Source organism: Apteryx rowi, unplaced genomic scaffold (assembly GCF_003343035.1).
Source record: "Apteryx rowi isolate R43461 unplaced genomic scaffold, aptRow1 scaffold_916, whole genome shotgun sequence".
NCBI lineage: Eukaryota > Metazoa > Chordata > Aves > Apterygiformes > Apterygidae > Apteryx > Apteryx rowi.
Window position 1 is genome coordinate 139,715 of NW_020451223.1, and position 15,193 is coordinate 154,907.

At 49.4% G+C, this 15,193-nt stretch overlaps 2 protein-coding genes across 3 annotated transcripts in view; both read right to left on the reverse strand.

Annotated features, from left to right (window-relative positions):
* E2F1 (E2F transcription factor 1) overlaps window positions 1-4,184 on the reverse strand; it is a 12,005-nt gene extending 7,821 nt beyond the window's left edge. The window contains exons 1-2 of one of the 2 annotated variants that reach the window (XM_026091680.1): window positions 3,738-4,184; window positions 304-2,842 (exon numbers count right to left, since the gene is read on the reverse strand). In XM_026091680.1, coding sequence (XP_025947465.1) covers window positions 304-387 — 84 coding nt within the window. In that variant the 5' untranslated portion in view covers window positions 388-2,842; window positions 3,738-4,184. Of the gene's footprint in view, window positions 1-303; window positions 2,843-3,484 lie in introns of both variants that reach the window. The other variant, XM_026091679.1, reaches the window with a different exon arrangement.
* Window positions 4,185-11,693: 7,509 nt separating this feature from the next.
* On the reverse strand, window positions 11,694-14,946 carry PXMP4 (peroxisomal membrane protein 4). The gene is made up of 4 exons (XM_026091681.1): window positions 14,748-14,946; window positions 14,195-14,257; window positions 13,344-13,542; window positions 11,694-12,271 (listed from the first exon to the last, which is right to left on the reverse strand). The coding sequence occupies exons 1-4, from the start codon at window positions 14,861-14,863 to the stop codon at window positions 12,008-12,010; spliced, it is 642 nt and encodes a 213-aa protein (XP_025947466.1). The 5' UTR covers window positions 14,864-14,946; the 3' UTR covers window positions 11,694-12,007.
* Between the last annotated feature and the right edge of the window lie 247 nt (window positions 14,947-15,193).

The window sequence follows — 15,193 nt, forward strand, 5'->3', positions numbered from 1 at the left end:
CCCTGCTCCCCCCGGCCTCCCATGCTCCTCGTTCTCCCGTGCTCCCCCTCCGTGGGGCCCGGCTCCCCCCTCTGCCACGACCCACGGCGGCTCCCACAGCCAGGGCCAGCCTTTTGCGACCCTTTGGGGCCCAAGCCCGGGGCAGCTGCGCAGGTACATGGATACGGGGGGCACCCCCCCGTGGGTGCTCGCAGCCGGGCTGCCCCGTGGGCGCTGTACCGGGCAGGCCGGCTCCCACGCGGGGATCACGGCCCAGGTGCCACATCTGCAGCCTCTGCCCCCCACCTGAGCGATGCCACTAACCGAATTTGTGTTTTCCGAAGCAGGCTCCAGCCTGCCTCTCCCTGTTCCGCATAATTTCCTAGGATCTCGTGTGTGTGCGCACATGCTTTTTTTAAATGTAAGGTAAGGTGCCAAATACAGATACTGCTCGCGGAGAATTTTGGTCAAAACCTGAGTTTTCAGCCCTGCGCCCAATCTAGCTGACGGATTTTCCGCCAGGCTAATAGCGAGCAATGGCTGCTCCGCAGGCGGTGGGGAGGGGACATCCAACGCCCGCGGCAGGGAACGAAGTTCACCCCCGCGCCTTGACGCTGATACCGTCTCCTCCGCACCTCCGCTTCGGCTTTGCCAGGCTCTGCTGGTGAGCCTGCTCTCGGCTGGCCACGGCGGTCGTCGTGGTAGGACCTGTGAAGACTTGTTCCGTCCAGCGATGCTTTCCCGTCACGGCTGGCTGAGGTGGTGGAGCTCTGCCAGACTGATCCGGCCAAGAATATTTCTGTCTCCGGGCTCCTTGGGACAGGTTCTTCTGGGAGCAGGATGCACTCTTGGACAACCAGATCCTTGCAGCGTAATCAGTAGGTTCGGTGTCAGGAGCAGGGTGGAGAAAGCTGAGTTAGGGCTGGCTGAGAAACTAATTAAGAAGAGGTTGGAAAAGGCAGTCTCCGAGTCCGGCTGCCATTGCCTTGCGTTCCTGGTGCTCTGTCTGCCACCAGGCCCTTCCTCGGTGATAACCTTCTACCATCCATCCTCATTCTGACAAGCTTCTCGCTGAAACTTGTTGCTAGTGGTTACCAAATACATCTCTCACCCTGTTCCAAGAATTGCAGGGATGACTGACAGTGCTGCCGGGCGGCTCGGGTGCCTTGCTGCGGACCACCCCAGAGCATGGCGAGAGCACACGTTCCCTCTGTCCTGCAGCCCTCTTGCCAGCCAAAACGCCAGCCGTGCCCCGCGCTCAGGAAGCTGATGGGAGAGAGTATGGGTTGGTGGGGTTCCTGGGTAGACACAAATGTTCTCCACCTCTGCTTCTTCCCTGCATCAAGCACAAACTGCCATGCCCTTGCTCTCCCCCCAGAACTGGGTCCTGAGTGAAGGACACCAGGTCACTGTCCTGCCTAGGGTCTTCAGCTCCCCTTCCCCTGGGAGGCGATGGGAGTAACCACAGCCCTGGTGAGGCTGGTGGCCTTCGACGGGGGTCCCCCACCGCACTGCCAGCCTCCACAGCGCTCCAGCAACTCCTTCCCGGCCAAAAGGAGCAGGCAGAGGTGGCTGCTCTGATGAGGAGGTGCTTGACTGGTGCTGGGATTCAGACTTTCTTGGGCGAGGAGGTCTGTTATACAGCGGGACAGTATTCTCTAGGTGTGAGCAGGACTCGTTGCTGGCGTAGTGGGGAAGCAGACCAGACAAACTGTGCTGGTGGACAGGAGCGATGGAGGGGACCGGTGCTGTCCCACCTCCCTTGCCCCTGCGAAGCTGCGCAGAGACAGCGGAAGGGATCTGCTCGGCCGCTCGGCAAGTCTCGCCGCTTTAGGCCCCGAAGATACTGCTCTGGGGGCCCAGAAAGAGCAGGATTTTGAAACCATCCATCTGTTCTAGCCGTTTACCACATGATTCACGGCATTTTGTGTTTCCAAACACCAAACATCTGCGGATCTCGGCAGCTTCTTCAGCTCCAAACTAATACCTAACCCCTTCCAGGGCACCGGGGCGCAGGTGCCTCCCCTGGGAGAACGGCCCGCAGCGACCGCGGGGCGGCCTGCACTCGGGCAGGTCGGGGCAGACCCGCGGCCGCGATTTTTTCTGTCTTGCCTGGCAGTTCCCGTGTCCTCATCGTGCCCCGTGGCGGGGCGATGGCGGCGGAGCCAGCGAGCGGATCTGCTCTGGAGCTTCCTGCTGCCGGCGGTCGAAAGAGGCCACCGCAGAGCTGCCCGCACGCCCTTCCAGCCCTCCCTAGCGGAAAAAACGCTCTTCTGCTGGAAGGGAAATCAGCAGGTGGCTGTGCTGGGCAGGCACGTGTCCGTGTCCATGCAGCCGGGGGGATCGAGCGTTCGCGGGGGCAGAGAGCAGCGGCCAGACGCGCTGGTGCTGCCGAGCGCCCGGGGGGAACTGATAACGCACCCCCGAAGCGGCGGCAGGGCTCCCGCTGCCCGCATCTCCCGTGTGCAGGGAGCCGATAAGCCCTTCTACCGAATGAGCAGGCAAAAATTAAAAAGGAAAAAAAAATAGATATACACAACCCAAGAGCATGCTTATAAACCCGAGCCTTGCGCCGCCACGGCAGCGCCCTCCCGGCAGTCCCAGCCCCTCTCCCGCGCCGCGCGGGACGCGGGGACCGTCACCGCGGCGGGGCAGCACCGACCCCGGCACGCAGCGCCGCGCTGCCTTAGCAGCTTTCACGCGTTGAAGGGTTTCACGCCGGCGCGGAGGCCCAGGCCGCCGACTTCTCCGGCTACCTAACATCCATCCTTAACCGTACCCGTAACGTTCTGCCTGCCCTTCGCCAAGTCACCCTGCGTCTCCGCACCTCATTCCTTCATCAGCAGCAAGGAGAAACGCTGCCCTGCCGGAAAGGAAAGGAAAATAGTTAACGAAGGCTTGCAGTGTCCTGTAGCAATGTTAAAGCACCGTCTCCGGAGCCGTCCGCACGGGCTCCGGGCCGAAATACTGCCATTACTGTGAAGCATAAGCAACAGTTAGATGAGATGGTTGCGCACGGTTAACGTTCCCTTCACCTGGGGAGGAAAAACCAAACCCGACCGCCAGGCTGGAGTAACTGGTTGGCGGTGCTCTCCCCTTCCCCGGGGAGGCTGGGCAAGGCGCTGCCGGGGGCTGCCGCCGGGCGCCGTTTGGGCTGCAGCTGGCGCACCAGCTGCTCCCGCTCCGCTCACAAAAGCTCTCGTGTTCCCAGGCCGGCAGCCCCACCAGCAGGAACCTCGGAAACGGCGAGGCCCATTGCAAAGCTGCATTTTCGGTTCATGCAGCAGCTTATTCAGGGGTGAGCAGAGCCACTTAACCTCGGGGACGGGCAGGCTGCCCTCCCCCCCCCCCCGCGCCTCCGGGGACTGACGGCAGCATCCCTTTAGCCAGCGGGCTGCCGCACGGGAGGGACGGATGTGCAAATCATCGGGGACTTCTGTCCCTGCCAAAAGTGCAAATCGCAAAGACAAATGAAAGCCCAACTGGAACCGCAGCAAATGCTCACATGAGAATGAAGGAAAGGGGCTTTTCTTGCATCCGTAAGAGGGAAAACATGAATCCCATCTCCTGTCCAGCTGCAGCTTCCTGCTGGCATCTCCCTCCCTGCTCCGGAGGGGAGGGGAGGGCAGGGGAAGGCAGGCAGCCCCGCAGACCTGCTCTGCTGCAGCGGCTGGTAGCCTGGCAGGGCACCGCACGGCGATCAACTCCTGCACTTGGCCCCAGCCGGTCACCGGGAGGAGCAGGAAGGCTATTCGTACCCTTCGTATCCCAGCCACGTTTATCCTGTCGCGGTCACCGAGTTGGGGTGATTTTTTGCCTGCCTCTGAAGCACCGCGAGTGGAATAATCTCGTCCACCTCCTATCTCGGGAAGGTTTCTACCACGGTATCTACCGTGGGTTATGTCACGGTCACGCAGGTCCTTCTCTTCAAAGCCCAGCGACACAGCAGTCTCTGGTTTGCAGCAAGGCAGGAGACCCTCGGGGTCCCCACACTGCCATTAGCGTTTCACAGTCTTCCAAGGGGACCAGCTCTCTGGCTCTGAGCCCTGGGCTGGCCTCTTCTTGCTGGAAAAGGCTTCAAGCTTGCTAGGCCGGCTTTGGCATTCAGAGAGTTTGGGAGTCTCCCTGCTTGCCAGATCCCTCCCGCTGCCTCAGCGGCCTCGGTGCTTTGGGTTCAGTGACGTAGAGGCCAGAGGGGCTGCTCGGTCCCCTTCAACCTGCAGAAACGATGCTTGAAATCCCGTGGCCTGCGTTATGCATCGAGTCCAAGCACTGAACAAGAATAAAAAGGAAAAAAAAAAAAAAAAGGGAAGGAAAAAACAAAAGGCTTCATCCTCATTCCAGTGCTTCAGATGGAGCATGTTCCCAAGGAACCTCAGTACAGACCAGCTCGAGGAGTCCCTGTATCTGGGATCACAACTGCCTGGCCTCACACCTTTACAGGCCCTGGTTAAACCAGCCTTGCTGAGTCCGTCCCCAAAGCTCTCACGTTTGTGTTGCATTTGTAACTTAAAAAAAAGGGGAAAGATAAAGAAGCTTCATTTCTGATTTAGGTCGGAGCAAAGACCTCCATTAGCTTTAGCACGCAGATGTCCTAGAAGCACATTTGCTGTCCTCATCAGCTGAAGCTTGGTCCTGCTTTCAGGAGTTTGCTGTACGGATCGTGCTGGCCTGTCACGCTGGAACCGCTGCAGCCGCGTGCAAGGAAGTGCCACTTCCTCAGCTGGTCTCCTGCTAACACTCCCATCCCCGTCTTTTGTTTCCGACAACGAGGAGCCGACACAGCAGCACGTTCCAGATCACAGACAACCCGCTGAGGGGGCAGGCGGCCAGGGAAAGCCCAGAGCCCCACGTCCTAGTCCCACTGCTGTTGTTATTTACTGACCTTATCCGCTCTCTGCCTCCATCGCCTTCACCACAGCCCTTTCTCCCTTTCTCTAATGGAACCAATGTGGTTTTCTGATAGCATGAATGTAATGATAACTAAAGTTTATTTATGGTATAAGGAAAACATCACCAGTTCTAGCTGTCTACTCTCAGATCCTGTTTCGCCAAAGTTAGGAACTGCCCATTTCCTTGCATTTCTTTTTTCAGAACAGTTTTTCCTCCTGAAACATCAGATCAGATACTCTCTTGGATGCCAGGCCCAATAAATTTATCTGGTGAATTGTACCGTCCTATTTCCGTCTCTCAGAAGGAGTCATCCATTAATAAAAACTCAACACCAATCTGTAGATTCTTTCAGTAAAGATGGCAGGAGGCATCAAGGCTGCTCTGCCCCCGCTCTGCTTCACACCCAGACAAGACATTCCTCCTCCAGCCTCTGTAGAAAAGAGCAACGCAAATGCCTACTTCCCCTATGAGTCACTGAAAGCCACTCCATTTGACAAGGCTCTTTGACTAAAGGAATAAACTGGCCTGAGGAGGAGCAAGGACTGAAGTATTCCCTCCTTGCTCAGCGATGTGTTGGTTGAATAAACTGGGAGTCACCAAGGAGTACCTCTGGAAGTAACCTCTTTTCCTCAGTGGTTCCTTCTGTGCTTCTAGATTTTACCTAGACCCGTGGCTGGACTCTGTAACTTCACCTGGTCCGAATTCACTTCCCAGCAAGTTCACAGTGACATTGGGGCACCCATGAATCCACATGGCAGGTACAGTGTCATAGCAAAATTATACCTCACTCATTAGAGCCTTTCTTCCCCTCCAAGTGAAGCTCAAGATACAATATGATGCCTGCAGGGGTGCAGGAGGGTGGGAAACATCTCAAGATAAGACTGAAATCAGTTTGGAGGTGTTAATTTGCCTTCGTGCGGGCCTGGGCTAGACACTCCAGCATTACAGCAGCTAAGAAGCAGGAGGTCTTGTCTTGAAGCTCCTCGGCACTCCTATCTTGGGGCATACCTTCTGCTCCAGATGAGGACCTCCCTTTCTGCTGCCAGAGTGCCACTGGGCGTTCTGCACCCAGGGACTGCTTTATCTCCATTAGCACAGCTGTTAAGTCAACAGCAGGCTTTCTTCATGCCTCTTAGCTTGCAAGAGGCATCAAAATCATTTATATGTGTCCTTATTTTGTCTAGCTAACAGGAGGGCCAGGTACAGGCTGATGTCCAGCATCTTGTACCGGTGCCCTACTCTGGTAGATCACACTGCCACAAGCTGTCTGCCCTAAAGAGAAGTATTTGGGCAAGAACCAGGCACATGCACTGAAGCTGGGACTCCACATACTAGCAGGGCAGTCACCAACACAGGGGCTCCTCCAGCTTTCCACAGGCAGGGTTAAACTGCTCAGTAAAAGGCCCAACTCTCAGCAACCTGCTGCCTGCATTCCTGCCAGACTACATGGATACCAAGGAGCAGTTTGCCCTGTAACCATGCCATCTGAGGAACACCAAAAAAGGCCAGATCAGCTATTCTAGCTGCAATGCAAAAGATCCATTCATTTTTCTTCTTATGAACCTGTTCTTTCCTGTTTACACCGCATAAGTGTGTCCAGTTTGTACATGTTAGGAATTGCCCAGCCTAGCCCCAATTTGACTCACTTGGTCTGAGGATATGGCAACACTGAGCGATCCAAACAGCTAGCACGCAGGAAGATTCATGCTACAAAAAGATGACAGCCACCGCAATTTACCTTTGTGGCTAGGATCCTTATCCTAGTTAGCCAGTGTTAGATCAGACAGCTAAATCTGATGGTGTGGTCAAAACAGCACTGGCTACTGTCCCCAGCTGGTAACATCAGGACACAGCTGATGCCAAAAAATACAATTTGTGCATTACTTGTCTACATACAGTACTAGTAACATGCAATAATTAAACATTAGCTTAAACATTTTAGCTTAATGATGACAGTAAAAAATTAGGACAAATTTTTTTTTTTTATTATTATAGAAAGCAAAATATTATCCAAAGACTGATTATACAGAAATAATCTCCAAATAAGCTTGGCAGGAAACCTGCACTGGATTGATGTACTATACTGACTACAGAAGTTGATTCATAGTGGATAGAGCTATTTCAGCAACAAACTGCCCACTCTTCTGCACTTTTCGCCCCCTCCCCCTTTTTTAAAGCCAAAAAGCAAGATGCTCCTATGAGCGTTCTGACCAGCATAACCACAAGGCACCTGAGTTTATGTTCTTCACTGTATTCTATGCTGTCAGCAAAATCAGAACCGGCATTACACAGCCATTATGAACAAAAAGTATAGACACTGAGACCAAAAGCAGAGGTAACGATACTTGGGTTACAGAGCATTTAACTTACTTTTCCCCCTCCACATTATTAGTCTCATAAGGAAATATGACAGATGAAAATTCTTCAGAGTACAGAAAAAGGTTACCTCCCCCAGCAATCTGGTGTGAACATACAGGTTGAAAATTCAAGATTAGCACCCCTAAAATATTAACTGTGGCACACAGACATTATGCTGCATAACATTACGCCTTTTTTTTTTCCCCCTCCTCCTTATCTGCTGTATTTCAAAACCAGCATTAGAAAACTCAACACATTCTGCTCAGGTTAGCATGATCCAGGAAGACAAACAGGACCTGGCAAATAGGAGACAGCATGCTGCTCGAGATATTATCCAAAGGTCATATTTGTGCTGATGTAGTGAAAATGAGTTTGAATCATACCTGTTTCTTCTGTGTGAGAGTATCCGTGCTGGTTATTGGTTACTCCACCAGCACCAGCCACCCGCAAAGGCTCCCAACCGGCTGCTGAGCTTTGGCCAAGTGCAAGGCTCCGTACGATCAAAAACTGTAAAACTGTACGATCCTCTGCAGTCAGAGGGGATCCCTATGGACACCCAGTTCTGGGCTACTTCAGTAGCCAGAGACCATTCCCTTATTCCTCACCCTCAGCCCACTCAGTTAAAAGCGGAGCTCAGCCTACTCTACCAGGGCAAGGAAAATCCTGCCACAGTGACACAATCCTTCTCAAGCCTCTCCGGCCTGATCTAACTGCGGCAGAGGATCCAGCCCTGAACAGAGGCAGGTATTGGCCGTACACGGACAGCGGCTAGGACAGAGCACACTGTTGTCCTGTGAACAGAGGTCCACAAGTTACAGCGGCAACATCTGCAAACACTTCCCTATAGCACTAACTGCATAGGCACAGGTTTTCCTTTCAGAAGCACCCTCCCCTTAGCTGAATATTGAAGGATCAGATACAGTACAGAAAACCTTAGCTAAATCAAATATCATGCACCCATTTAATTTTCATATCTATTAAATAATGTAACTGTCCTGGAGATTGTTCTCCAGTGATCCTAAAGAATAGCACTAATATAAGAGCTATATTCCGAAGAGAAGTCAAGCACAGCGGGTATGCCAGGACAGCATGCAGCATCAATAAATAACCCTGACTTTGCTTTATTCCCTCATAAAATAAATGATTAATAGCTCAGTATAGTCAGTCTGCTATTCAAGCCTTGGTGAAAGCTTTTGATCAGTTTGACTCATTATGCTTTAAAATTGCCTCTGTAAGAGAGACAAACTCTGAAGGAGGAAAATCATTGTAAAATGAACACTCCAGTTTTATCCAGAAATCCCATTTTTTCCCCTTCCACAAACTGAGCTAAGCATTGAACTACTATGCTCCTCTTAAGAGGCGCTCAGCATCTCAGAGCCAGGTGCCTGGGAGGTAACAGCAAGACAGAGTAGAATTGATGTAGACAAACAAAACATGTTCATCTTAAAAATCAGAACAGGTCAGAGTTGAGGGAAAAAGTGGCATTCCTTTGTGATTTGGCCGACTCGCAGGTGGTTTCCCAACTGTCTCTTCATTTCTTTTCGTTTTAATGCTAATAAAAAAGGAAAACAAATGGGGGACTCAATTCCTCGCACAATGCACTGGGGGAGGGTAAGGAGTGTAACTTATGTATCCAAAAGTCTGACTCAGACAAATTACTTCTAGTTCACTTCCTTACTACACGCTGGCATTGTCTGGACACATCGGCAGCATAAGGGGCTCATCCCCAGCTATCTGGTCACAGAAACAGCAACATGCACTAATGCCGTTAAAGAAAAGCTCCAATTACTTCCCTGGGGAAAGAAGTGACTTGCAGCTCAACGCTCTGCCCGCACGCAGCAGGAAAGCAAACCGTCTGCAAACGCCCAGCTAATGGCCACTGCCACAGAGAACTTGCTCCCGCGATGAGCTCCAGTTTGTTTTCCAGGGACAGCAGCTGGCTCCTGGATCAGAAGTACAGATGGTTCGGGTCTCAGGGACAACTTACTTCGGAAGCGAGGCTGGCGACAGATTCCCAAGAGAAAGAGGAACTGAGGGAGGCTGACGGCCGCTGTTGCCAGGTTGATGCTAGAGCCCTGCCACTGGCTCGTTTTTACAGTCTAGAGAGGCCCAAAGATACCGTGGCAGCCTAAGAAGGATGAGACAGGTCACTAGTACTTCACAGGGCGAGAGAAGCGCTTCACAAGCAGCTACATGTTTGCAAAGTCAATGTAATTACTAGCGACAGAAAACCAGTCCAAGTTTAAGAGAATCACAAGCCTTTCTCCAAGAAAGGAATGCCATGTATAAATTCCAAAGGTCAGAAATTTCTGATAGACACACAGTTCACATAGTCTCCATGTTTTGCAGCAATAATTACATGTGGTTAAGGATTTATAAGTCTAATAGTTTTAGGAAAAAAATTCCCAGTTAAGTCACCCCTGTCAGAATTTGGGTTTTCTGAAATCCCATCAAAGCTTCTAAGAATTCAGCAATATTAGCAGTTTTTAACATTTTTTTTTATTCAGAAGCTTTAATATTGTTTCAAATCAAGTGCAGCATTTTCCTGCCAAAATTCATTGCTCCAGATATCCACCAGTGGTGCAAAGACATGAAGACAAGAAATCAGAACTCACTTGTAACTTGAGTATTTTTTCCTGTACTTAAATCTTTAAATATTTAGTTTGGTGAAGATAAGTTGATCTACAAAGACACAAAAACAATTCCTAACTTCAACAGACTCTGGAAAAGCTGTCAGATGAAACACTGATCTCAGTTCCAATTTAAGTATCCAGTACAGACTGTAAGGTAAAATTGAGGATAAATTAAAGGTACCATTGACAGTTATCAGACCAAAGCAATATCTTGTCTTTTGAGTAATATCTTGTCTATGGATATGAGCATAAAGAAGCTTCCATCTCTGAACTGTAAGCTCTCACAATGGATGCAGTTCTCTCCCAGTGTCAGATTCAGTTAGAGAGGCAGAAGACACTATTCCTGCTCAACCTGAACCACTCAGAATGGGATTTGATCCTGAACATCACAACAGCAGGCAGACTATTGGAAGTGGAACATTTCACTCCCCATCTTGCTGATACACAGTGAGAAATACAAAGCAAAGAAGCACTCAAAAATGCGTAATAGTAACAAAAGGGCCTAGGAGAACAAGAAAAAAATCACTTAAGAAGAAACTGAAAATCTTTTCTCCTCAAAAGCTGCCTGAATTTAAATAACAGATGTACTATTTCAGTCCTATCATTAAATATGACAAATGGCTAGAGCCTGGAGCATAAAGAGACTGCAGAAAGATCATGAAGAATAGAATCAGCAGGTTTATCAAATGGCAAAGTCAGATCAGGATGGAAAAGCAGATGGGTATGGAGAGAGATAGCTTTGTTTAAACAACCAAAGGCACAATAATCCTGACTGAGACAAAGGGGAAATGGCTAGCACAGGGAGCTTAATGAATCTCTTGTGATATCACTAGGTAAAACCAGTACGTCAGGAATTATTTTAATGTGCATCATTAAGGTGAATGGTATAGTGTCATAGAGCAGTGTAAGTGCTTAATAGTATTAACAGTTTGGTTTTATTATTACTAAAACAGTACTGTTCTGGTGAAACGAAAAATCTCTTTCTCAGCTACCTAGCCAATCTTCTGTTTAAACCCAGTTTATGCTGCACTGTTCCTGGGACTCAACAGCGTATTTTTAAGAACACCCACTGGTGAATTCATCCATGGCCTCAACCTGGCCCAGCAACAAACCTGAACAAGCTACGGGTACATGTAAGTCTGACTGCAGCTAACAAGTGCCACTGCTGGGGAGGGAAGACACTGGACCTAAGAAAAAACTATGTGCTTATCTTCCACCAAAATAAAAGTGCTAATTAAAACTGTAGATCTTTGCTACATATAAAGCACCCAACATGATATCTGAGAGCATGCAATGCATCTCAGTCTGTTTTCTAAGTAGCTTAAGTTGCTTATCTGTTTATTTTTGGCATTTAGTTCAAGCAGCATTTAAAAATGGTAAGTTTTATAAGTGACAGGATATAAATTAGTAGACTTTATAGAGGGACAGATTCAGTGCAAATGCATGAGAGAAACTGAGCAACAACAGTCCTTCCAAGTCTGATTTACCAGACTTGAATCAAAGAACCTTAATAGTTTTATACTCAAATGTCATCTTGTCTCCCTGAGGGAAAACTGCAGAAGCTCTCTTCAGGAGCACACACCTGTCCTTGTAGTCATTTAGGCTGGATTTCTGGTATTTCACAGAAATCAAGAAATTATGCCCTTGCTTTCAGAACTGAGGAGGCCCCCCACTCCCATGTTCCCGTTTCAGTGAGCACAGTGGCACAGAAAAATGCTTCCAACTTGCAAGCATTTAAAAAAATGTTTCAGGAATTTTCTTAATGATTAGAGAAATATTTTCCCCACTTTCTGTCAGGTTTTTATTTTAGATTTAGTTTCTTTAAAAAAAGAATATATATATATAGCTGTAGGGAAAAAATAGGGTCTTAAAAAAAGAAAAAAAAAAGACTTATTTTTACTGAAGTTTCCTAAAGCATTTTACTCCCACTGAGGCACTGCAACAAGTTTCTGTGGGACATTTACTTGCTCTAAACAGAGCCAACAAGACCAGACTAATCCAAACATTTTGGCAAAGACCCAAGAGGCAACTCTGCTTGATAGAGGTTAATTTAAAAAGTTAATCAGTAAAGAGCACCAGAATAACCTTTTTCCTTAGCTGTTGGAATGTACCATCCCATTCAAAGGTGCTTCACGAAGAACCAACTACTTGCTTGTACTCCTTTTGTTATAAATGAGAAAGTCAGAAATGTCATGCCATACGTTACTATCATCATACAAGTATGTCATGGAGGACTGCAGAGAAGGTTGCAGAGTTTGCCGGTGATATTCAAATAGCCAGAGAACTGTCCCCCATATCAGAGCAGCGACAAGCGGGAAGGGATCCTGCTTTGGCTGTGGGACATAGCCCTTTTCCACCGCCAACCGAGACAAGCCAAACAGGATACGAGACAGCAGGTACATAATAATCTGCATGAAGAGAAAACCCACAGAATATTAGGCAAATAACACAGCCGGTAAATTGCATCAAGTTAAGTGATTTAGAAATGGTAAGCCAGACAGAGAGGTGGAAACAATTTACCCAATTTAACAACCAGCTGGGTAAACAGACTGTAGGTTAACCTAACAAACAGCCTTTAAAACTGGAGGAGATGTTTGTGTCTTCCCTACATTCTTAAAGTCCTGTTTCCCTGCTGGTGCTCTAATTTAATGAGCAACAAGTTACACCTGATGCAATATATCCTTGCAGTTGCAAATCAGTTGCACAACTTCTATCTTTGCTCGGTTAACACTACCTTAGATGCTACTGCTGATATGCTAATCAGAGAGCAGCCCTGTTAGCCTGCCAAGCGGATACAGATTCAGTGGCCTGGACACATCTTAAAACCGTACTGGGAGTACACTCTTGCAGGGGACTGCATAAATTAATACAATATTGGTTATTTTTGATTAATCTGTGTCTGTGTGTTTTATCAACCCAAACTAAAGCAGATATCAACCAGCTTTACATTAAACTTCCCCCAAGCAGTTTTTGTCAGTTTAACCAATTTAGTTCATCTCCCAGCACCACACACAGAGCTTTAAGTTTTGGTCAAAAGATTGACAGTAACCAAGTATAGCTCGGTAACTCATCATGCTCTACACTCACAACAAAGTTTATGGGTTTTGGTTCCCAAGTGGACAGCCCCGGAGCATTCACAAAGTCTGTTAACACAGCTCAGCAGACAGGTGAGGTAACCTGATGGCTTTGGACTGGATACCTGTATTCCTAGTTAAACAGGCGCAATTCCTAAGTAAACCAGGGCTTTTAGCTCTCAAACTGCATGCAGCGTTCACTGAGGTGCACAACTACCTCTAGGACTTGAGTGTAGAGCAGGCAGTAATAAAACTTGTACATATGCACAGAGGAATATGGGAGAAGAATAGTGCTATGCAACAAGAACCAGCAGAAATATGCCAAGCTATACTAACCGCTGACTGGCACATAACTATCCATCTGTTGGGTTTTTTTGTAAAACAAGTTTTCAATAAAAACATTTACCTGGCTATTGATGGGGTTGTTCTCACCAAACACTAGCCAACCTCCAATGAAGGCTGCAAAGAAAGAATGAAACGGAATTTTTTTCCCCTGCAGTCGGGACTGCAACGCCATCAGTCCCTTGTAGGTGAACACGAAATACGCCAAGTTCCGGGAATGAGTGTACGTGGCCTGAGCAATCGCTTTCAATTTCTCTCTTAAACTGAGCAAAAGAAACAGACAATTAGAAGAGAAAAAAGTCAGTATCCCTGCAGTCGCTCAGCCTGGACATAACACCCCTCTCTGCCTTCCTTTGGCCTGTCCATTTAGACTGAGAGCTCTCTCCTCCCACCAGATGACACTTTCTACTTTGTGAGGGAGGGGAATTCGCTTCACCTCTAGGTCACTCATCAGAATACATTCAACACCTCTATTTACATTGCATTTTTGTCCAACACTATGAAGAGTCAAGCAGCTTTTTTTTTTTTTTTCCTGCCAGCATGTAAACATCTACCATAAACAGGGAAAGCCACAATGTGCACTGGTGCAATTTGGCTTCCCTTATTTGAAATCAAAGGAGGGTGCTGCTGCTTGTATCTCCAAATTTCTCATTTGCCCACTGATTCTCATCAATCATTATATGAATAGCCAACCAATGTGAATAACTGTATGCATGTATGTATGTGTGTGTGCGTGCACATGCACACAAGTGCACTTATGAGTTAACCTGCTGAGTTATCAAAACAACGGGATGTGAACACCACATGCATGTCTTTCTGCCTTTTAAACCTGGGCTCACTGGCAACAAGAAAGCTTCACAAAATGAATGAGAACATTCTCAATAGTAATGTGAAAATAAGAACTACGGTCCATACCTTCCATTCTTGAATAGAAAAGTCATCACCAGGGCATGTGGTGCACGAATTTTTGCTCCATATCTGCAAAAATGATCAAATATTTCAACGTTTTCCTGTTATTTCATCAAATGATTGTATTTCTGTTCTGTTGACATCAGAAAGATGCTAGTTAAGCAACTTCATCACCCTCTTAAGTCAGTCCTGTAGCAGCAGAATGTCTAATCAGAAGAAAGCTAGGCCACAGGCTTAAGAGAACATATGTCCCCAGTAAACATGGCCCCAAAGGCCCCTCAACAACGGTTAGAAGTCCACACACCAGGGAGAGAAAAGGAAACGCCACCTCCAAACCCCTGCTAAAACAGTTTTGGCTTTTCTACAGGAAAAAGGAGGAGGCCAGGCATGCCCTCTCCAAGGAGCTTGGGGCTCTCAGCCCGAGACAGCCCTCGGCAGCCCCTGCGTGCGAGGAGGAGCAGCGGGTCCCTCTGCCTCCCCGCCCCAGCGGGGCCGCTCTCCTGAGCTCGGCCCTGCCCGGCCCCGCCAGGCGCCCGGCCCGCGGCCCCGCCGCACTCACACGGCCCCGTTGCGGAAGCCCTTGAGGACGGCGAGCGCGGCGTGGTAGCGGCGCTGCTGCAGCAGGGCGTTGACGGTGACGAGCAGAGCCCGGAGCGGCTCCCCGCCGTCGGCCATGGCAGCGCCGCGCCGCCCCGGCGGGGGACGCCTTTAGGGGAGGCACCGCGCCACGGTCCGGGGCAAAGCGGCGTCCGTGCGGGGAGCGGGGCCAGCGCGCGCGGTTCCGCAACGGCGCGGGGCGCGGCCAGCGCCGGCCGCGACCATTGGCTGTTTCAGCCGTCCATCAATTCTCTTGGCGAATAGGCGGCCGCGGGCTGCCGGCTCATAGACAAGCAAGTCTCCGCCGGAGCCAATCGGGACGCTGCAAGCTCGCGGCTCCGTGCGCGGAGCGGGGGCCCTGCCGGTCCCCTCGCGGCCGCCGTCGCGCGGCCCGGGCAGCGCCCGCCA